Below are 23,068 nucleotides of genomic sequence, written 5' to 3' on the forward strand. Positions count from 1 at the left end.
ACAGAAAGCTCTTGGATTAAAGGTGTGTGTGCTAAGGCTGAGCCACACCACAACTAAAAACAGGCTTTTCCAGTAAATAACACAATCTCTGGGTTCACAGTGTGACCAAATATCTTGCAACACTATAGCCCAAATGGGAGAAAGTTCAAAAAGATGACTTCACCACATGCTCTCCACCTTTGCCTTCATGAGAATTCCTCAACAGATAAAAACTAACTCTCAGTTACTAGCTCCCAATTCAAGACCTTCTGCTCACGGTGAGAGATAGCCATCACATGGGGACTCCTTACAATCCCCAGAGCCAAGGTATCATAGAAAGAATGCATCAAACTCTAAAATCCCAACTTTAAAAGCAAAAAAATCTCCTACCTCCCTAACATGCCATTAGCAATGGCCCTGGCTACTCTAAATATATTTAATATTTACAAAGTCTCCCAACACCCTCCTATCTCCATCCACTGACACACACCAGGACTAACTCCTCCCATCCTGGTATGATTGTGTGTTCCCTTAGACAGAATATGGAAGGCACCTGACCCTCTCCTCATGATTGGACAAGGTTCGTGTCTTTCCATGAGACCTGCCCAGGCCTATCTGTATCCCAGACAGAAATGTCCGGTAGACACCACCGCACCAACCATGAAGATGGCCTGTTTCTCCCTGATGGGTCAAGGACTGAGGAGGAAAAAGAGATGCCACTCCCGAGGAAACAGAATTTCCTGGAAGGACATCCATGACCTGGGAGCTGCACAGGCCTCTCTCTCCTCCACTCTAACAGTTGTCTTTGCGATTCTCCATTCTAACTCGGCTACTACCCAGCCCCTCCCTGATCTTCCTAACACCCACCACTGGAGATTTTTTGTTAGAGAAACCTATTGTAGATACACCAGAGTTACAGGAACAGGAGATTGTCCTCCAACAGTGCCAGGAGCCTTTGCTCCTTCTGCTCTGGGTTCATCCAAGTCTCTGAAACACACATCAGCAACCCTGCTGAAGTCACTACCAGCCAGGTTCTGCCTCAGTACCAAACAGTCCCAACCTAGAGGCGGGGCTCTGAAGATTTCTCCCCGTTACAAAACGAAGGGGGATGGGGGGCAGAAAGCCGTGAGACCAGAGGAGCCAGCCTGGAGCAAGAGCCACTTGAGATGTGACCAAATCCTGGAAATCTTGTCCTGAGATTGGCAGGAGGGGCTTTCACCACGGAGGAGGTCACATAGCCGGAAGCCAAGCTAAACTTCCTTTCCCCTTATAAGGTCATGTCCAGCAGCACCTATGCTGGGAAGCAGAGCCTGAATGATGCACGATTAGGTTTTATAGGCCTGGAGCCTGAGGCAGAGAGGGGTTAGTAATTTGCTCAGGAATACTCAGACAGCAAGGGGCTGGGTTTAGCCTCTGCAGACTGACACCAGAGAGGGCAGGGATTCCAAGGGCAACCAAAGTTGAGGGAGATGCCAGGATGGAACCCAGTACTTCTCATTCAGAAGCCAACCTGAACCCGGGACAGAAGAGATGACTGACTCTGGACCTGCTGAGTAGGTTTTACTCCTGTGAATGAAAAAAAAAAAAGTGTTGACTCAGTGATTTGAGAGCTAAGGCTGAAACCACAACTACGTGAATGAATACCCAGAAATGGAGAAATGAATACCCACCCACCTTCCACAGACGTGACGAGGAGCAGCATCAGAGGCTACAGGGAGCCTCGCTTTTACAATTCCTGGCTAGGAGAGAGAGCTGCGTTCTACTGGCTGGTCTTCTGAGCATCCAATCCCTGACTGGAAGGGATCTAAACCCCTCTCTGGCCTTTGTGGGTACCTGCACAAATGGTGTGTGCGCACGCACACACACACACAATCTTTTTGTCCTAGCTTCATTTCTGTTGCTGTAATAAAAACATCCTGGAAAAAAAGACAACTTAAGAGAAGAACTGCTTATTTTATCTCAGGACTCCAGAGCAGAGTCTATTCAAGAAGGGGACTCACAGCAGCATGAATGAGAGACAGCTGGTCATGACATATCCACAGTCAAGCAGAGAATGAATGCGTGCATGTTTGCTTGCTTGTGCTCGACTCAGTTTTTCCTCTTGGATGGCTGCAGACCCCTGCCTAGGGAGTGGTGCTGCCCACAGTGGGCTTGGTCGGTCTTCCTCCATCCACTAACATTGTGCCCATAGGCCAACCTGATCAAGATGGTCCCTTATTAAAGGACTCTTCCAAAAAAAAAAAGGACTCTTCCTAGGTGATTCTAAGTTGGGTTGACAGTTAAGCTAATCACAGTGGTACAGTGTAAACTTGATATGTACGGGGTTCAATTCTCAGAAACAAGAGGAAGAAATCAAGAGCCCGTGGCCAAAAAAATTAAGCAAATAAATATAAAATATGCTGTGTTTATTTTAGAAAGCAATTGAATGTCACTCAAAAGAAATATATTCACCGGACTGCGGTGACAATTGTGACAAGCCCAACAGAATCATCTGCAAGCAATAACTAGAATTGTATGACTTTTGTGTATCACGTTTTACCACTGCACGGGAGTGGGAGGTGGGAGAGGAACAGGGAGGGATAGACAGGAGGGGGACATGACACACACACAAGACACTATCCAAACCAATCCCCAAATTCACCTGATTACTTCATAGGTTCAGCTCTTGTCAACTATCATTCAATTTTTATTGTTATTCAAATAAAGAACAAGGCAATCAGGAGGTTGATCCCTCCTCTGCCCTCTTTATAGACTCCCGGTGGGCCTGGCCTATCCATTGGCTCGACGGGCTGGTCAGAGAGCCCAGGGGATCCTGGTCTCCACCACCCCAGTGCTGGGATCACAGACACAAGCCACAGTGTTTGGCTTATTTATTCATTTACTACATGAGTTCTGGGATAAAAAGTGAGTCCTTGCGTTTCTGCAGCAAGTTTGTGGGCACATCTGAGCCATGTCCCCACTACCCCTGAGCTTCTAAATGATGACAGATAATCCAAATGATTCCAGATCAATCTAGCTCTCCCTGCATGTCTGTCTCCTATTCTCTTACATTTCTTTCACGATGAAGGACTGATGTATAAGCATTGCTTTTTGGTTTGGATTTTTTTTTCCAGTTAAATGTTACCACACTAAATCAAAGTTTTAAAATACCTGTGTGCAACTTGATTAACACACAGAGAGAGAGAGGAGAGAGAGAGAGAGAGAGAGAGAGAGAGAGAGAGAGAGAGAGAGAGAGACTCATTATATTCAACCACAAGTAATTTCCAAGATTTATATTATCGTAATTAAGTTTTTCTGGGAGCTGACAGTGTCACTTGGAGGCAAAGTGTGTGCCAACTACCAAAAATAGACACATAAAGTGTTCTTCTCAAGTCAGCAAAATCACTCCACCCAGCATCCGTGGGCTGTAGGAGCGTCCACACCTGGTCCTGACTGCTTCTGCTCAGCATGCCACCCTGTGTTCTCCTTTCTTGCCTGTCAACACAGCAAACACACGCTGTGGCAGGTTGGCCTGTTCATGGTTGCTCTCTAGTTTGAAATGCTCTTCCTCCCACTGTGTGAGTCATACCCCAATCTTACTCATGTTTCCATCTCAGAGCAGAAAAAGTAAACTCTTGACTGCTACAGATGTACACACACACACACACACACACACACACACACACACACACACACATTCACCTGTTCATCCTCTGGAGTCCTTCATGGTATAATACATACTACACACACACACACACACACACACACACACACGAGTGAGGTGCTGCATACAATAGCAACAGACCACACACACCAGCCTGGTCCCAGAAGGTGCTCGCTTAATGATGTTGACGCTGAGTGTGCATATGTGCATCTGTGACGTCCACACAAAACCGACAATGGAGTTCTCAGAACAGATCTCCGTCATCAGTGACACAGACTGGGTGTTATCTTCTCTGCTGTCAGCTTCTCCCCACTGAACAGAATCTGATAACCAGGGAAGGACACTGTTTGTCCACTGTTCCATCCCTTGGACTCAGAGAACAATATATACTGCCATGAACGTCTTCCTGTTTTGTGAGGCGTGTTTGGACACAGCACTGCTTCACAGCTAGGAGAGGAGGGAGCGACATACGTGATGCACACAGCTTTATTGTTTTGGGACAAAGGGCCTTGAGATTACAGATGTTGGGCCACGCTGTGGAATGTGGGTGAAATGTGGCTGGCACTCTTCCTATTAATTGTAATGCCTACCTAGGGGTCATTGCCCAAATCTGCAGATCAGAGAACTACAAATATGCACGCCTCACCCAAGGATTTCTGTCTTTGTCCTGGGGGGAACCACTGCTTAACCTACAGCAGAAGGGTCCTAGTTATATTTAACTAATATCCATCTTGACTGTGTGTCAAAATCTGTTCCCCAAGGAAGGTCGGTCCACTTGTACTCAATGAGCTAATTAAGGGTTGAATTAAAAAGTAAAAAGCAAGGCCGGGCGTGGTGGCGCATGCCTTTAATCCCAGCACTCGGGAGGCAGAGGCAGGCGGATTTCTGAGTTCGAGGCCAGCCTGGTCTACAAAGTGAGTTCCAGGACAGCCAGGGCTACACAGAGAAACCCTGTCTCGAAAAACCAAAAAAAAAAAAAAAAGTAAAAAGCAGAAAGGGAATTCGGTAAACTGTCATTTTCTGGCCAACCCATTTGCAGCAGTCGGCAGCAAGCGCATCCCACCTTCAAGCCGCCTTCTTGCCCCGGAAGTCCGCAAAGTCGCGGTACTCGGTGACCCCAGGAACCCAGGGACCAAAGTGTCCGCCCCAGAAACTTTCCGGCAGCGTACCGGGTCCGGGTGAAGCTGCGCAAGCGCACTGAGTCCCGCAAGAGCAGCTCGAGCGCCCGCCCACTACGACTAGGCTCAGCCAGTGGACGGCAGCGCCCTGACGGAAGTGAGCCGTGCGCCTCTGCGGGTCAGCCGACTCACTTCCGGCAAGCGTTGCTCTGTGGGAGGCGTTCCGGGTGGTCCACCCCCGAGAAGCGTTCACAGCGTCCGGGCCGAGGCGAGGCGGGTCTCGGCCCCTCGCAGGTCTCCAAGTCAGAATTTCCCCCTGCGCCAGCGCAGCCTCAAAGGTCAGAGCTCGCCCACTCTCCGTTCGCGCCGACCTGACCTTTCGTAGGCTCCGAGGGGGAAGTTCTCCCTTTGAACATTGAAAACAGGAATATCAGCGGGGCGTGGTGGCACACACAGGTCTTTGATGCACAGTACCCGGGAATCAGAGGCAGGAGGATGCCCGCTAATTCGTGTTCTAGTTCACTGAGCTGCAATGTGGGACAATCTCAAAAATTTTTTTTTCTTTTTTTTTTTTGGTAAAGGTCCCAAAGGCCTTTCCTCTGACCGATATCTGAGGTTTAGATTAAGGGAAGCATGAAAGAGTTGAAAATGTTAACTTCCCGCTACAGATGGCACGTGCTATAGTCACGATCTGCACAGACCGTCTGTGTTACAGTCACGATCTGCACAGACGGCCTGTGTTACAGTCACGATCTGCACAGACGGCCTGTATTACAGTCACGATCTGCACAGACGGCCTGTGTTACAGTCACGATCTGCACAGACAACAGTCCTGATGTGAGCAATGAGATTAAATATGTCAATTGCTTCAACTCACCGACTTTCTTGAAACCCAAGGGAGGTTTTAGCTTGTACGTCTCCCCACAATGCATAATGACCTGAGAAACATTGGGTGAAAAAGTTAGTGGATAGCATGGGGCGTCGTCATGACCAGAATTACAGCAGTATATTTTGGTAAATGGTTGGGGGTTTTTTTGGCTTTGTTCTATGAATACGTAGTGAGAAATATGTTTGAGCTGTCCTGGGCGTTACTGGCAGTATTAACTAATACTGGCAGTATGTGTGTAGTGGGCAGAGTGTGATTTTTGGCCTCAGAACATCAAAATTTGCCCAAGACTGCAAGACCTTATAGAGTCTTTTATTTTCCTCTATCTCAGTCTTCATATCTGTAAAATGAAAATTATGATACTGTATCAGTCACTCTCTCCTTGCTGTGGCAAAATACCTGACAAGAAGTAATTTAGGGAATGGACGGTTTATTCTCGCTTACAGTTGGAGGGGCCCTGGCCCGTCGTGAGGGAAAGACATCCCTGCAGGAGCCTGAGCTTTGGTCACACAAGCAATAGATCCGTGAACACCGTGCTCAGTTTGCCTTGTGTTTGAGCCACCAGGGAGGGACTGCCCCCATCCCACAAAGGATGCTCCCCACATTTACAGTGCCCTTCCCACGTCCACCCAATCTAAGTTCTTCCCATGTACGTGCAGAAGCTTGTTTCTGTGATGAGTCCACATCTTGTCAAGTTGACAGTATTAACCACCACAGACAGACACCTTCTAAAGTCAAAGAGAAAACAAACAGCGTCCTAGCTAGAAGTCCTGAGACCGAGTCGGGGTGTGGCACATGCTTTTAACCCCAGCACTTGATAGGCAGAGGAAGGCAGATCACCATGAGGCCAGCCTTGGCAGAAGGGGTCATTTAAAGAGTTGGGGTAGGAAGGACTGGTGGGCGGTGCTTCTGCTGTGTCAGTCAGCAGTTATTTGATAGCAAAGTCTGTTGTTCCACCGGTGTCATTTGAGGAACCATGGCAGTTGCTTTCCGTCAGGCCATGGCTCTCCAAAGCTTTGCTCAGTCCTGGGCTGACATTCCCTTGGCAAGCCTGGCAGAGGGAAGGGAAGGAAGCACAGCCTGCATGCAGCTGGAAGGGGAAGGATTATTTCTGGGGACACAGGGGTAATCCAACTCCCAGAAGTAACAACATTCCAGGATTTTAAAAAATATTTATTTTTAATTATGTTCCTCTTTTGTGTAGTTGTTTGTGTGTGTGTGCTCCTGTGTGTGTGTGCATGCGCTCACACACAAGTGCAAATGCTCTTGGAGGCCAGAGAGTGGCATGGGAGCCCTTGACATAGTCGTTCCAGGCAGCTGTGAGCCACCCAATGAAGGTCTGGGAACTGAATGCAGGTTCTCTGCTGCACTTAACCACCGAGCCATTTCTCCAACCCCAATATGTGCGTTTTAAAACTGTGCACAGGGTATTCACTGGATAAAACTAGACTCTGCTCTGTTTCAGTTCCTGCTGGTGGTGTGGAAAGGTCAGGAGTGTGAACTTCTGTGTCCCCTCAAAGTGTTGTCATGGCATTGCCACCAGCCCACCACGGGTCTTACCTTTGTTGTTGTTGTTGTTTTTTTTTTCTTGAGTTTGTTTCTTGCCACAGCAGCCAACCTCTCAGAGCCTTCCTTTTCTTGTTCTTCCTTCTGGGCTCTGGAGTTTGGAATGAGGGGCCCTGACCCATGGCTCTGCAGGCTACAGCTTTAGCCACAGTATTGCTTTGAGACAGGCTCTCCCTCAGTTGCCCAGGCTGGCCTGGAACTGGAAATCCTGCCTCAACTTTCCAAATGATCCTGTCTAGAGGTGCAGGAATGGGTTCATAATCTCTGCAAATTAGAGACTTAGGAGGCAGAAGGATGAGTTACCACAGATCTTGGGAAGTCTCTGTGGAGTTATCATAGAGACTGTGGATAATCAGGGTCTCTTCATTACTAAAATAATTTAAGAGTGGATCAAATGGGAGCTTGAGGATAATGTAGCAGAGTTTAAAAGAAAAACCCCAGCCGGGCGTAGTGGCGCACGCCTTTAATCCCAGCACTTGGGAGGCAGAGGCAGGTGGATTTCTGAGTTCGAGGCCAGCCTGGTCTCCAGAGTGAGTTCCAGGACAGCCAGGGCTATACAGAGAAACCCTGTCTCGAAAAAACAAAACAAACAAAAAAACAAAAAAAGAAAAACCCCAGAGAGTCAAGCTGTTCATCTTGAAGCTACCGGGAGTAAGAGAATAGAAAAGTTAAGATGGCACTGAGGTCAGCACATGGCTGCAGGGGTCAGCACACACTGGCAGGGGTCAGCACATGGTAGCAGGCAGCTACACGATGTGGAGAGGAGCTTTTGAAAAGAGTGAGGAAGCTTCAAGTTGAGTTTAAAAGCATCTCGAGCCAGTGTCAGAAAGAGAGACAGAAGAAGAAGAACAGTTCTGCCTTTCCATGCCAGAGACTCCAGAAAGGAGATGCACACCTTCTCAAGGTGAAGCTGCCTTCCGGGAGTGTCCCAGTGGGGTCCCTGAACTGCACCACTGAATGAAGCCTTAAGGGACGAGACAAGGGCCTGTGTTCCCCTGGAGGCACACAGTACTTGGGGTTACAGGCATGAGCCACCAAGCCCAACACCCTCTGTGGATCTTGAAGCTCACATCTGACACGTTGTCCTGGTCTTCTTTCCGTCACTCCAGCTTTCCGTACCTTCAAAGCTGAAGGGGCTGGCTCTGTCTTTTCCCTTTGCACATAGTGAAGAACCAGTCCATTCCACAACTCCTAAAGCAGTTGCCCAAGTTTTATTGTATATATACATGACTTAGCAATTTTAAGAATTAAACTACTCCTACTGTAAGAATTTCCAGTTTATAAGATCTCCAATATGAACCTATGATGGAGGTCAGCCAATGTATGTGAGGTATTCAATCTCCATATAGGAAGGAAAGCAAGTTTATATCCTGTCTGGGGTTTGTATAAAAAGTACTGAGACTTGCCAAACGAGCTGGCTTTCTCTGAGGTGGGTACAGATAGGACCAGGTGAGGGTGGGTCTCCCTCCTGTAAGCTGAAAGATATCTATTAAAAACTTAGGAGAGGGCCGGTGGGAGGGCTCAACAGGTAAGGGTGCTTGCCACACACCGGAGGATTTCAGTTCCATCCGAGACCCTTGTAGTAAAGAAAGAACACACTAAGGCGAGTGGTCTTCTGTGAGTTTCCACGTGCACCCTTTGGCACGGGTTGAGATGCACACACAGTAACTGTCAACCCAGAAGTGTAAAAAGCTGAAATAAAATTAGATAATTAAATAATTTATCTTATCGTAGATGATAGCATTGCTCCAACCCGAGGGTGCAGTAGGACATTTTATTATTTGTGTGCATATGAGTGCAGTGCCCGTGGAGGCCAGAAGGTGGCATTAGATCCTCAGGATCTGGAGTTAGGCAGTGGTGAGTTTCCCCAAATGGATGCTGGGAACCGAACCTGGGTCCTCTGCAAAACCAGCAAGAGCTCTTAAAGCTTGACACCGTCCTGTGACCCAGGGGACAAGGTGACCAGGCCTAGCTGGGAGGGACAGGCCTGTGATGACCTGGAACGAAGACTAGCAGGTCAGGGGCAAATAGAGGGGATGTCACAGTAAGGGGCAAGAAAGGCAAACGGTCCACAAAAACCGTGATGTAAGACGGCTTCCAAAAATGACTGAACTTCAGCCTGTGAATTCGCATGTGCTAGGATTAGAAGTGTGGGGTTCAGGTTGTAGCCCAGCCAGGCCTCGAACTCGGAACCAATATCATCTTAAACGTCGTAGGGGCAGAGAGAGGCAACTGCGCAGGCGCCCGCAGGGTGGGCCGTACCATTGTCTGGGGGCGGAGGGAGGGAGATGGTACAAGCGCTGCGCAGCCGCAGTAGCCTCTATTCGCTCCTCCCTCCACCCCCCACCCCGGGACCTGGGCTCAGCCGGACGTGATGCAGGCCGAGGCGGAAGCGAGGGGTTGTGCGCAGCCTCAGCGCGGGCGGTGCGCATGCGTGCTGGGTACACGTCGGTTGCGGGGTTCCTGCGGGCTGGCGGTGGCTTCGCGTGGGTGGAGGAGGCGCGGCTGCAGGTCAGCACCCCGGGGCAGGAAGCCGGGCTGTGATCCGCTCGCTGCCCCGGGAGGGTCCCGGCCGGGCGGGCTGGGGACAGCGGCCGCAGTGCATGCCGGGCCAGGCTCTGCACAGCATCCTCCGGGTTGGAGCGAGCGCAGTTACTGGAAGGCTTGACCAAAGTTGTGATGCGTGGGGAGCGTGCAGGGAAAGCACGCGCGGAAAGTGCTTCAGAGTGGCGGCTAGCTGTTCCCGGCCGCAGCAGGGCTGACCTCCTAAAGGGATAATCCATCTTTATTAATCATTAGCAGTGTGGTCAGAGATTTAGCACCTTTGGACTCCCCCAACCCGGTCCTGACATTTTAGCAGTTTATTGGAACATCAACAACAAGAACAAAACCTTCAAAATTTACATGTTGGTTTTTTACCAGTGAAATTGTGGATTTGGGGGCTTTTGCTTGTTTGTTTTTTAATAATCTGATTTGATTTGGGTTTTTGTTTTGGTTTTTTGAGACAGGGTTTCTCTGTAACCCTGGCTATCACGGAACTCACGCTGTAGACCAGGCTGGCCTCGAACTCACAGATTGATACTCCTGTCTCTGTCTCTTCCTCCCAAGCGCTGAGACTAAAGGTGTGCGCTCGGTTCGCTCCCCCTCCCCCTCTCCTTCTCTCTTTCTCTTCTTCTTTTCCTTCCCTCCCTCCCTCCTTCAGAGTATTTTAAGAAAACCAGCCTCTCCACAGTGTGACTGATATGCAGGGCCCGTTATGTGACCTGTCTTTGTTAGAGATTGGTCCTGAGAAAGCACAGTAAGGGAAAATGCAAAGAATACTAGCACACATTGGCAATCTCACATTTTTTTTTTTTAAAGGATTTAGGTTTTGGTTGATTGGTTGGTTTTTGGGGTTTTTTTTTTTTTTTTTTTTTTTTTTTGGTTTTTCGAGACAGGATTTCTCTGTATAGCCCAGGCTGGCCTGGAACTCACTTTGTAGACCAGGCTGGCCTTAACTCAGAAATCTGCCTGCCTCTGCCTCCCGAGTGCTGGGATTAAAGGCGTGCGCCACCACGCCCGGCAAAGATTTAGTTTTAATGTATCAGCATTCTGCTTGCATATATGTATTGCAGAGGCCAGAAGAGGGCGCTGTATCCCCTGGACCTGGAGATGCAGACAATTGGGAGCAGCCCCGTGGGTGCTGGGAACTAAACCCTGGTCCATGCTCTTAGCCACAAGCTACCCACCCCAGCCACCCTGTTTTCATCCCGGGATTAGAGTGCTGAAACTCTGCCATGTGAACCAGTTTAATCTAAGCTGCTTGCTTCATGGATCCCAACCTGTCACACAGAAGTTATTTACTCTGCGTGAACAGATGGTTGTTACAGTGGCAACATTTTGAGCACTTTTTGTTTGTTTGTTTGTTTTTTAAGTCTTTAAGAAATAGAAATGGCTTCCAAAAGAGCTCTGGTCATCCTGGCTAAAGGAGCAGAGGAGATGGAGACAGTGATTCCTGTGGATGTCATGCGGCGAGCTGGGGTGAGTTCCCCTTATGGGCTAGCTCTCCCTGTTTGAAAAACGAGGGGACTCTAAGTCACTTCTATTTGTTTAATGTGTGTGAGCTGCATCCCGTGGTGCAGATGTGGCGGTCAGGGGCTGTGCGCTGCGCTGTCTTCCGTGTTAGCCTGGGCTCCCCACTCTGTGCTTATGTAACACGGTGAGCATGGGATGCACTCAGGTTTGCCAGCCTCACCCTGAGCCTTTCCTCACTCAGACCATGGTCAGCTCTCTGCCCCTTCACAAACCCCAGGCAGAGTCGCTCGGCAGCGCTGATTTCCAGTTAGAGCAGGGCTCAGACCCGGTTTCTTCATTTCACATCGCTGCACAGTTGGGACAGCATGGATAAGCCACCGCCCCTCCCCTCCAGTGACAACCTTATGACACCGGAGTAAATACTTCAAGACGTTCATTTATCTTTTGTGTATATATGAATGTTTGCCCGCATGTTTGTCTGTGCACCACATGAGAGCCTGATCCCCTGGAACTAGAGTTAGAGGCGGTTGTGAGCCGCCATGTCGGTGCTGGGAACCAAACCCCGGGGTGATCTTAACCGCCAGCCATCTCTGCAGCCTCTTTAATAAATATTCTCTTGTGGGGTTTATTTGTGCAAACGTGAGGATGGTTTTTCAGGCTCAGCACCTGAAGGTGGGGTTGCTGGGCCAGGACTGTGTAGTCAGCATCACTGGGTTCTGAAAAGTTGCCTCCAGTGCACTCACCTGTTCTCCCCCAGGACTGTCTGGTATCTCCTGAGCTTCAGGGACTAGCAACTGGCAGTGTCACCTACTCAATGTTTTACAGGATAAAGTGTTGTCTAGTTGTGTGCTGTGCACTTCCACTTTAAGAAAAGCCCCTACGGTTGTAATGATAATGCCACCCTCAACCGGTGGGCTATTATTAGGACGGCCCGGTAACTCATCTCCCAACTCACCACTTGTGGAATAGAGGGTGTTCTAGCCAGGCAGAGCCAGAGTAGTGGCTCGGCTACAAATTAGGGCTGTCCCTGGCAAACCAGAAGAGACCAGGTGTTATTTGCCGTTGCCTGGGCTTGGTCTTGTACTCCCTGACAGGTTACTTACAAACCACAGAATGGGTGTCAGGCTGCCCCGAGTCTGTGCTTTCATGGTCTTGAACATCTGCTCTTTCTCTAGATTAAAGTCACTGTTGCAGGCTTGGCTGGGAAGGACCCTGTGCAGTGTAGCCGTGATGTAATGATTTGTCCAGATACCAGTCTGGAAGATGCAAAAACGCAGGTTTGTTTTGTCCACCTGGACTCTTTCTTCTTGGGGCTCATTAGTTCTCTGAACGGCTTTTGGCTGTATTGGTGACTGCAGTCAGAACAGACTTCCTTTAGGAGAAGGACTTGGCCTGGGTGGAGGGGCTGGATCCTGTGTCAGAAGGTAGGTGGGGACGGGCAGGGTGTGGCTCAGTGGGAGAACACTTGCTTAGCTAGGCTGTGGATTCCATGCCCAGCACCATAAAGACTAAATAAATGGCGCGTGTAGCAGTATACACTATTGTGATAGCGCTCTCACACACTCTCTCTTTGTTCTTTTTAGTTTCAGCAAGTTTAAAATTAATTCGGTTTCTTGGATATTTGAGTGTTTAAGTCACTAGAATACTGTGATTTTTTTTCTCTTCACAAAGTTTTAGATGGCTAATTTTTTTCTTTGCCTTTTAATATTTGGGTGTTTTGTTTTGTTTTGTTTGTTGGTTGGTTTAAACTTTTAAAAATCACTACCTGGGGCTGTAGAGATGGCTCAGTGGTTAAGAACTGTTCTTCCAGAGGTCATGAGTTCAATTCCTAGCAACCACTTTGTGGCGCACAACCATCTGTAATTGAATCCGATGCCCTCTTCTGGTGCGTCAGCGACAGGTTGTTCATATACATTAAATAAATAAATCTTTTTTAAAAAATAGTTTTAAAAAATCACTGTATTTCTACTGAAAAAGTCACATGGTGAAGACATTTATATATAAAGTCAGAGTGACACAGCCCTCTTTTCTGTGGGTATTTTTTTTTCTTTTAGATTTATTTATTATATGTAAGTACACTGTAGCTGTCTTCAGACACACCAGAAGAGGGCACCAGACTTCATTACAGATGGTTGTGAGCCACCATGTGGTTGCTGGGATTTGAACTCAGAACCTTCGGAAGAACAGTCAGTGCTCTTAACAGCTGAGCCATCTCTCCAGCCCCGCACCCCTCTTTTCCCAGGCTGGTCCCTGTCAGCTATCGGGTGTCTTTTGTCTGCAAGCATCTGTGGTGTTGGTGACTTTACATGCAGATCTATTTGTCTTACTGTAGATGAGTGTGGTGGCTCTCCAAGGCCCATGCTCTGTGCGGGTTCCTCTCCACCCAAGGCCCGTGCTCCGTGCGGGTTCCTCTCCACCCAAGTGCATTTACACTACACATGCTCGCAGGGCCTCCTCTCAGGTTCCATCGCAGAGTTTTCTACATTTTAAAAAAGACACTGTGTGTGTCTGTGTGTGTACGCGCCCACCCAGGGAACAGGGTAGGGTGTTGGATCCCCTGCAGCTGGAGTTAGAGGCAGTTGTGAGCCACCGTGTGGGTCTCAGGACCCGAGCTCCTGTCCTCTGCAGGAGCAGCAAGACTTCTTGACAACTGAGCCATCTCACCAGCCCTCAGACCTGCAGTTGTTGTTTTGTTTTTTGTTTTTCTGGTTACAATGTTCCACCAGAGGGATACGCCTTGATTTATCTGTTTCGTTTTGGGTGGTTTGTTGTTATTGTTTTGGGACAGGGTCTTGTGTACCTGGTTGGCCTCACACTGAGTGAGTAGCTGAGGGCAGCCTTGAACCCTTGACCTTCCTGCTTCTACCTCCTCCTATGGGTGTTCACTACTCTGCCTAGCACTTGGTCATTTTTGGTGTTAAGAGTCAAACCCAGGGCCTTATGTGTGCTACCAATGGGCTCTGCCACAGGGGCACATGTAGCTCCTGCCCCACCCCAGGCACACATAGTGTTCTTTGGCAGATACTGGGCTGCCATTTAACACAGTAAAAATGAAATATTTCCTTTTTCCCAACTCGCAGGGACCATACGATGTGGTGGTTCTTCCAGGAGGAAATCTGGGTGCACAGAATTTGTCTGAGGTAAAAACTGCACAGTCATGCCTAAGCGAAGGGCTTGTGAGGAAAGTCGCAGCTTCTGCTTCGCTGTCTTGCGTTTGCCCTTCTGTGCTTCATGGGTGTGCTGTAGGCACAGGAAAGACAGCAGAGGTTGGCTGTGAGTGTCTCACGCTGCAGAGCACAAGTCTGAGGACGCTACAGCAAGGTTAGCCAAGTCGGTGGACCAGCGAGCCTGGCCACCTTTTGTACTTCTGCAGCAGTGGAGTGGGTTAAGAAAGTGCTGCCTGCTCAGTCGAGGGTCCAGGACAGCTGTGGGACCACAGTGACAGTGTGAATACAGGATGGCATCAGAGGCAGCCATTGCTTTTCGTTTCCAGCTCTTTGTGAAGAGTCATGCAGGAAAGGAGGCAGGAGTAGGGAGTGGGCTGTTCCTCCTGGGGTCTCTGCCATCTGAAGCTGCTGAACCCCGTGTCCCCTCGCTTCTGCCTCTCCTGGAGCACAGGACAGGGTTACGTGCCTTGGTGACATTGCTTTTTCCTTCCCGTCGTCATTGTGGTGGGCCTTTCCCTTGGGGTGAGTGCCACTGACCGGGCTTGAGAGCACAGACACATTAGGAGCCTGGCCACTTTTGTACTTCCGGATTAGAGCGCTTTCTGGGAAACAGCTAGAAGCAAGTTAAGCTGGGAGTGAGGGTCCCAGCTCTCCCGTGAGAGACTGTGTCTCGATGGTGACTGGGTGTTTGGGTTCTCTCTCTAGTCGCCTGTGGTGAAGGAGATCCTCAAGGAGCAGGAGAGCAGGAAGGGCCTCATAGCTGCCATCTGTGCGGGTGAGTAAGTGCGGGTGTGGAGCTGCAGCTAGCGAGGGGCTGGCCTGTCTCTGGGAGCTTGACTGCACACAGCCTGCCTTCAGAAACCAAAAAGCGCCTACACTGGCTGTTTGGTTTGGGTGGCATGAACTCGTGTCATGGCAGCACTGAGCCCAATTGTTGAGCTTTCTGTCTCTGTCTGCCCTAGGTCGCTAATCTGTGAGACTCAGTGTTTGCCCTGTTTGGTTTCCTCAGGGAACATCAGGCTTCTGCAATCAGCAAACAGCTTGTCCCAGCGCATCTCTGTGCCAGCAGAGTCAGCAAGAGTCTGACCGGCACAAACGCCACACGTTTCCCCCGGCCTCGCCTGCCTGGGTGCGTGCTAAGTCTTGGCTTGAGTGCTCTTGAAACCCACGGCTTCAGATGAGCTTTCTCCTACATATCCTGAGCCTCGAGACTATAACAGTTTGCTTCCTGGCCCATTTCAAACCCTTGATGTGGCTTTCCTCTCAGGTGATGGTCTGGCAGCTGGCGTCTTCCTCGTCAGATGCCTTTTAAGTGTGTCACAGAACAGGTGAATCAATGACTGAGGAATGGATGGCTTTGTTTGGGGACCAAGGGACTCTATCTTAGCTCTGGTGCCCTTGCTTCCCCCAAGGGACAAAGCAGATACTGTAGAGACACCTGTGGCTGTCTTACCAAAATGCCATCAGACTGACAAGCACCATCCTTCAGGCAAGGACTGTGCTCTCCTCCCCTGTTTTAAGATTCTCCCTGGGAGCTGGAGAGATGGCTCTGCAATTAAGAGCACTGACTGCTCTTCCAAAGGATCCAGGTTCAATTCCCAGCAACTACATGGTGGCTCACAACTGTCAGTAACTCCAGTTCCAGAGGATCTGACACCCTTGTGCCAATGCATATAAAATTAAGTTAAATATATATTAAAAAAAAAAAATCCCCTGTTTGGGTTGTCTGGGAGACCAGGCTGTAACTGCTGAGGAGGGAGAGGCAGGGGAGCTGTGAGTTCAAGACCATCCTTAGCTATTTTAGAGAGCCTCTCCCCACAGAAGGAAAGAATGGAGGGAAAACATATGGAAAAAGCTCTAAAAGTTCCCAGTTTAGGACCAAGCATAGCTCAGCTGTATGTGCCTAGCATGTGAGAAGCCCTGGGCTCCATTCAAAATCGACATACAAAGCCATTCTAACTCCCTGAAGTGACAGAGGTTGTGGGCATCATGGGATGCCAGGATTGCATGCTTGAGAGCACATTAGAGAGCCACGGGGAGCACCTACGCATTGCCCTGGGCATCCCGTCCTAGGCTCCCACAGCTCTGACTTCCTGCCGTGCTGAGGTCTTGCAATCCCTGTAACCTGGACTGTCCCGACGGTGGGCACGAAGTCATCAGAGGGCCGGTGTTCTTCGCTGACCTGGGAGCCCGGCCTCCCTAGGGTTTGCCAAGTTCCTTAGACTTGGCTGAGGGTAAACTGCAGTGTCATCGTGTTCCGTGTTCGGGAACAGCAGCAGCTGGCTCGCTCACTTGTGCTCAGTCAGACCTGAGGGCCTGGCCCTCCTCCGAACCAAGTCACTGTTAAAAAAAGAAACATTACTAGCAGACTGTCCTGTGTCACTGTCTCGGGATGATAAACAGAGAAAACTGGGGTGGCCCAGGCAGGGAGTGGAGCTCTGTAGTGAAGCCTGTCTTCAATCAGCAGTCAAGAGTGACTGTGGTGTTACAGTCAGGAGCTCCATTGTTAGCATCACCCTCGGTGCTGGTGCTGCTGAGTCCAGAAGGAAGTCATCACAGGGAGGCTTTCCTGAGGGGGAGAGAGAAGGAAGCTTGCAAGTGAAGCTTGTAGGTGGTCAGAAGCAGGGAGTGTAAGGACTTACCAGGAAATAGGACACCCAAGGAGTTGTAGTTGGTGGGGTGTTCTTCAAGTGTCCACCAGGTGGCGCTGTAGGAAAGGGTGGGTCTGCTGCCTTGAGCTTGCTGCCGGTTCCCAGAGCTAACTCTTGACATGGCCGCCTTTTTTTTTTTTTTTTTTTTTTTGGTTTTTTGGTTTTTTGAGACAGGGTTTCTCTGTGTAGCTCTGGCTGTCCTCGAACTCACTCTGTAGATCAGGCTGGCCTCGAACTCAGAAATCCGCCTGCCTCTGCCTCCGCCTCCGCCTCTGCCTCCAGAGTGCTGGGATTAAAGGCCTGGCCTTCTTTAGAGGCTCAGATAATGGCAGTGGTAAGTTGTTTTGTCTTCATTTTCAAATCAGGCCTTTGACCACATTAGTTAGTCACTTCCTATGACAGGAAGGCGGCCATGCACACCTTGCCTGGTGCTCACAGGGCTCATGGCAGGAGGATGCGCCCTCTGTTGTGTTTAAGCAATGGGATTTAGAGTCGTGACTGTTCAGACTCGGGCTGCTTGCTTTAGAAGAGTACTTCTGGTAAACTCTTTGTTTTGTCTTCGTTTTTCTGGGGCAGAGCCCTCTTTGTAGTCCTCACTGACCTGGGACACGCTCTGGAACTGAATCTGTAGACCAAGCTGGCCTGGAACTCACAGAGATCTGCCTGCCTCTGCCTCCTAAGGGCTGGGGTCAGAGGCGTGTGCCACCTCACACGCTGTATTTCTGTTTTACAGCACAGGTTCTCTCTCTACCCTCTCATCTGTATATATACATCTTATTCCTAGGTCCTACGGCTCTGTTGGCTCACGAAGTGGGTTTTGGATGCAAGGTCACAACACACCCCCTGGCTAAGGACAAAATGATGAATGGCAGTGAGTATATCCCTCCCTACCTGTACTTCCCTATATGACAGAATCCTAGCCAAGTAGAGGGCTCCTGGCTCTGCACACACTTCTCAGTGCCACCAGCCCAGTCTCAGCCTGGGCCACCAGAACCCTGACTCGACAGCGGGGAGGGTTATGAAGTGCTAGTTTAGGTAGTGTTTTTACCGAATCCGTGACAGCAGCCCAAGAGTTGAAACCCTGACAGCAGTTTCAGCAAATGCCTTTTGCCCACAGTGCACAGTGCTGCAGACCTTTGGCAATGTCTTCAGTGGTCGGCCAGCTTGCTTGGTGATGCGTTTCCTTCCTATCAGCTAGGCATTTGAGTTGTATTAAACCTCTGAAAGCAATTTCTCTTTCTGGTGAAGTGAGCAGACAGGGTAGGAGGGCTGACTCGAGGCTGGATGCCCCTCCCCTTGCGCTTTTCCTCGTTCCGTTTGTCAGTAAGGCCCGTGAAGTCTCTTCTGTGAGTCTAAAGCTCCCCTGTAGCCTTTCGAGGTAATGTTTTATTCAGATCTAGTTAGGCCATTCTGCAGCCTGCTTTTGTGAGATGGAACCTCTCTGTGTTGCACGGGTAGCTTTGACCTGGACTGAAGCCATCCTCCTGCCTCAGCCTAAAGTAGCTGGGCATGCAGGTGTGTGCCATATGAGGCTGTATCTTCTCACCTTCACCTCGTCATTACTTTTTTAGCTTTGGCAGGCTGACTTCACTGCTGGTTGGATCTCCTGGGTCTTTTGTTTCTTTGGCTCCTGGGTGTGGGCTGTGGTTGGTTTCTGCTTCTTTGCCTATGTAAACCCATGCTGTCTGTCGAGGAACTTAAGTTGCTATTTAATTTTCAGTTATGTGTGTGCATGAGGAGGTGTGCACAGAAGCCAGGAGAGAATGTTCTGTCCCCTGTGAGCCGAGTTACAGGCAGTGGTGAGCTGTCTGGCGCGAGTGCTGGGAATGGAACCCGGGTCCTCTGGCAATAGCAGGACATGCTCTAACCACTGAGCCATCTCTCCAGCCCTGAGAACATTCTTAAATACATACCTGGGCATAACTAGAGCTCTCTTTTTGAAGTAAAATAGTGTACATGCAGTTTTTAAAAGTCCGTACCCTTTTTGTTTTAGAGGCTAAGATTCAGCAGTGTGTGTGTGTTTGGTGTACATGCGACACATGGGGTTGCTCTGTGACTGCACTTTCGAGTGTTCTTAGCTTTGTCCCAAGTGTTGTTTCCCTGAAAGCCTGTTGCTCTGTTTCAGTTATTAGAGGGAGACTGACTGTAAAACTGGGTGAAACCGCTCTGTTATGAGCTCTGGCTCTTGAGAGTTGAGTTTGTGTGAGCCTCAGGAAGTGAGGTCAGGGTAGGAAGGATGGCAGGAACTCAGGCTGCGCTGTGCACCGTATGCGCCATGTGTGCCATGTGCACAAGGGGACAAAGCACGTGCTGGTCCTGTGTCACGTGAGCTTCTGAAACATGGATACTGAGGGCACACAGTGGGACCTCAGAGCCTACACAGTGCCCAACTTAGCTGGAGCCTACGGTGTCTTGGCAAGGCAAGGAACCCGGCTTCCCTCCCCTCCTCTCTGTAATGCAAGGCTCTCCCTCCCCTGCATCATTGCCAGGGTCAGTAAGTCCTGGTTTTAGGACACTGTTTGTCCATTGTACCCTTTGAAAGCAGTCTGAGGGACAGTAGCCATCCTCCACGTGACTGTTGTAGGCGAGGTTCTTCTGGGGGCTCCGTAACACTTGGCTTTCCCCCTGGGAAGGGGCAGGCTCCCCCTGCCCATGGCAGCAGCAGTAGTCCTCAGAAGTGTGTTGGATGAGTATCGTTCTCAGGACAGCAAGGCCTGAGGGCAGGCTGAGGAGGCGCCGTGCTCAGAGGCTGGCTGCTTTCTCTTGAGGGATCAAGGGCCAAGGATTCGGGCTCTCTGGGCTTTGGGTCTCTATGGAAACTGCTCTGCAATGCTGTTCCCTAATTGTCATAGACAGGCCTAAGTAGTGAGTGCCTTTCTCTGAAGAGATTCTTTCATGTCTGCAAATTTATCCTGAACGCCAAATCCCAGCCCCTCTCTCTTCCTTTCCCCAGGCTCCACAGCAGCCCCGGCTGCGTTGGTACACTTTGTGAGGCTGTTCCTCACTGTGGCCACTAGGTGGGGGCCGTGGACAAGTAGTAACCCTATTTGAGACCTTTAAACTTCCTGGTTAGGCCGAGGCTGGGTTCCTAGTGTTTGATTTAAAAGGTCTTGTCCTGGTTTAGCCATCAGAAAGTAGGGCTGGGTGAACCAAGACATCCCTTCCAGTGGCGGTCTCTGTTTTCTTTACTGTCCTGTAAGTGGGAAGGTTCTGGTATGTTCTGTCTGGTCAGCAGATGCAGATGGAGTTTTGAATGAGATAGGGAGGCAGGCTCCTCCTGGTGTGGCTGGCCCGCTCGGAGGAGAAACGCGCTTCTGAGGGCTCTCAGTGAACTCTGGATGTCCTGGGTTCTTCATTTTGGGCAGAAACAGGGTACATGAAGCTGTGCCCAAGAATCTCAGGTTGGGGCCATGCTGGTGGTTCCCACAGGGCTGCGTGTGGAGTTCCGTGATCATCCTTTGTGTCCGCCCTCACGTCAGCACGTGACCCTGCTCCTGCAGGAGCCCTTGCCTGGAGGCCTCCCATACTCTGGCCGCCCTCCCTTCCCAACATCCATCTCTTCCCTAAAGTTCTGTCTCCAACCAGCCCTTCCACTCCCTGCCTCTGTGCCAAGGCCCAAGCCCAGATATCCTGGGCAGAGGGTCTCCTACAGGTACTTGAGAGAGTGAGGACCTCCGCACAGTGCCCTCGGTGCGGAGGGAGACAGAGCTGGCCAGGGTGAGATGCTGGTGCAGAGCCCTTCTTCAACAGTGGATAGACTGCCTGGGGGACTGAGTCAGGAACTTTCACCCTGGACGAAACCTGCTTCCGTGTTCTGGTCAGAGACCGAGAACAGAAGAGGCCCCGAGCACTTTGAATAGCAGATGATGTAAGAAAGCAAAGGGTCCCAGCTGCTGCAGGTGCTGGAGGGGACAGGCAGCAGGCCCCAGCTGTGGCCCCAGCAGGCCTGCTTCAGGACCACACTAGATTGGCCCCAAGGGCCGGATGCTGGGAACACGGCTAGGCTCCCGGAAGGCAGCTCTGGCCTGTGGGGTGAGGATGTGAGATGAGTTAAGGCCCCAGAGGGCAGGTGGGTGCTTGGAGCCTGGGTCCTGTCATACAAGACAGAAGGTGGGGGAGACGTGGGGAGTCTTGGTGGAGCCCACCACATTATTTCAGAGGAACAGGGGGAGGCAGAGGAAGAGACCTCATGTGCTGGTCTTGTGTGGTCTGGGGCTGCAGAGGATCAGGCAGTCTCTGTCCTCACTGCTGCCCTGCCTCTGCCATAGCAGCCCTGTGGCAAACAAAGTAGGCAGTGGAAAAGTTCATCACCAGTGCCCCCAGAGCTCTCTCCCACGTGCGCTGTTGGTCCCTTCCAGCCACCTTGCGGTCACTTTACCATACCCGGTAGTCTGGAGGGCAGAGGAGACAGACCTCGGGAATGGTGGCAGCAGTTTGTGGAAGGTTCTCTGTGGGAGAACCTAGAGTGACTGTCTGCTCCCTGTAGGTCACTACAGCTACTCAGAGAGCCGCGTGGAGAAGGACGGCCTGATCCTCACCAGCCGCGGGCCGGGGACCAGCTTTGAGTTTGCGCTGGCCATTGTGGAGGCACTCGTGGGGAAGGACATGGCCAACCAAGTGAAGGCACCGCTTGTTCTCAAAGAATAGAGCCCAGGCCCTGGGCCCCACACTTGAGCAGGCATTGGAAGCCCACTGGCGTGTCCAGAGCCCAGGGAACCTCAGGAGTAGTATGTGAAGCAGCCGCCACGCGGGGCTCTCACCCCAGGTCTGTACGTTTCTGAACCTTGCTAGTAAAATAAACAGTTTACCAAGCTCCTGACAGCTACCTTTGTGTCTGGGGTCTTTTGTGGCTGGCTACATTTGCAGGTGGTTGCTGTTGGTGCAGCTAGAGGCTGACGGAGCTGCTCGGCCCCTCCTGCTGCGGAGACGGACGGCCTCTGATGGAGGGAGCTTCCTGGGCTCCTCAGGCGCTCTGAGAGTCACTGGGCTCTCACTGAGGAGTAAAATGTGCTGGAGCTGGGCCTCATCTGCCCTGACCACGTAGCCCAGGCTAGGCTGGTCAGTGGACAAGGCTCAGCTTGGATATTCTCTTTCTCTGCTGGGATAGCCACGAAGGAACTTAAAGATGGAGTACTGGCAGCCATCTTGTCACTGTGAAGAAGGAACACACCTGCAGTCCTCAGGAGGGACCTGGCAGCTCCTGTCAAGAAAGCAAAGCTGGAAACTGCACATTGGTTTGAGACGGGGACTCACTATGTAGCTCTGGAACTAAGTATGTAGAGCAGACCGGCCTCACAGCAGAGACGCGCCTGCCTCTGTCTCTTGAGTGCTGGGGATAAGTGCTCGCCATGATAGACACTGGGAAAAATAATACAGAGGGCTGGGCAGTGGTGTGCTCATCCCAGCACTTGAGAGGCAGAGGCAGGTGGATTTCTGAGTTCGAGGCTAGCCTGGTCTACAAAGTGAGTTCCAGGACAGCCAGAGCTACACACAGAAACCCTGTCTCGAAAAAGAAAGAAGAAGAAAAAACAAAACAAAACAAAAAATAATAATAATGCAGAGGGTGCTGAGGGAGAAACAACAGGGACTTCATTGATGTGGTGGTAGTGGTGGGCAGCCTGAGGACCGTGCTTACTGTGGGGGTTGGGGCTGTGGCGGGCACTGCTTTGACCCTAGTACTAGGAAGGCTGAGGCAGGAAGGTTGTCCACAAGTTCAGCTCTCTCACAGCTCAGAGACAGCCTGGGCTACAGCAGGACTTTTCATTCAGACCCTCTTCCACCTAGTAATGTGTGCCAGGTCCCGGGAGTCAGTCTGTGGGCTCAAGGCACACTCGTGTCCTATGGTGAAACATGGAGTTTCCTGCCTGCTAGCACAAGACTCCCTGATGAGGGTCTCCGGGAAATCTGAGAACGAATAGGCTGGTCTCTGATAAGAGGCCTCAAGCAAACCCGAAAAATCACAAAGGCCAAGCAGCCGCTGGCTAGGAGTAATGGAGGAGCAGGGAGGCGTGGCATGAGAAGGAGACGGTGAATGGAGGCTGGGG

At 50.6% G+C, this 23,068-nt stretch overlaps 1 protein-coding gene across 3 annotated transcripts; it reads left to right on the forward strand.

Annotated features, from left to right (window-relative positions):
• Positions 1 to 4,925: 4,925 nt before the first annotated feature.
• Park7 (Parkinsonism associated deglycase) lies at positions 4,926 to 21,849 on the forward strand. 3 transcript variants are annotated; one of them, XM_021161035.3, is made up of 7 exons: positions 4,926 to 5,078; positions 11,107 to 11,212; positions 12,382 to 12,483; positions 14,287 to 14,346; positions 15,079 to 15,148; positions 17,809 to 17,895; positions 21,511 to 21,849. In XM_021161035.3, the coding sequence occupies exons 2-7, from the start codon at positions 11,123 to 11,125 to the stop codon at positions 21,669 to 21,671; spliced, it is 570 nt and encodes a 189-aa protein (XP_021016694.1). In that variant the 5' UTR covers positions 4,926 to 5,078; positions 11,107 to 11,122; the 3' UTR covers positions 21,672 to 21,849. The 3 variants fall into 3 exon arrangements, with proteins under 3 accessions (XP_021016694.1, XP_021016693.1, XP_029332319.1); XM_021161034.3 differs by lacking the exon at positions 4,926 to 5,078 and adding an exon at positions 9,578 to 9,703; XM_029476459.2 differs by lacking the exon at positions 4,926 to 5,078 and adding an exon at positions 10,053 to 10,314.
• Positions 21,850 to 23,068: the final 1,219 nt, after the last annotated feature.

Source organism: Mus caroli, unplaced genomic scaffold (genome assembly GCF_978045245.1).
Source record: "Mus caroli unplaced genomic scaffold, Mus_caroli_1 scaffold_6, whole genome shotgun sequence".
Taxonomy (NCBI): domain Eukaryota; kingdom Metazoa; phylum Chordata; class Mammalia; order Rodentia; family Muridae; genus Mus; species Mus caroli.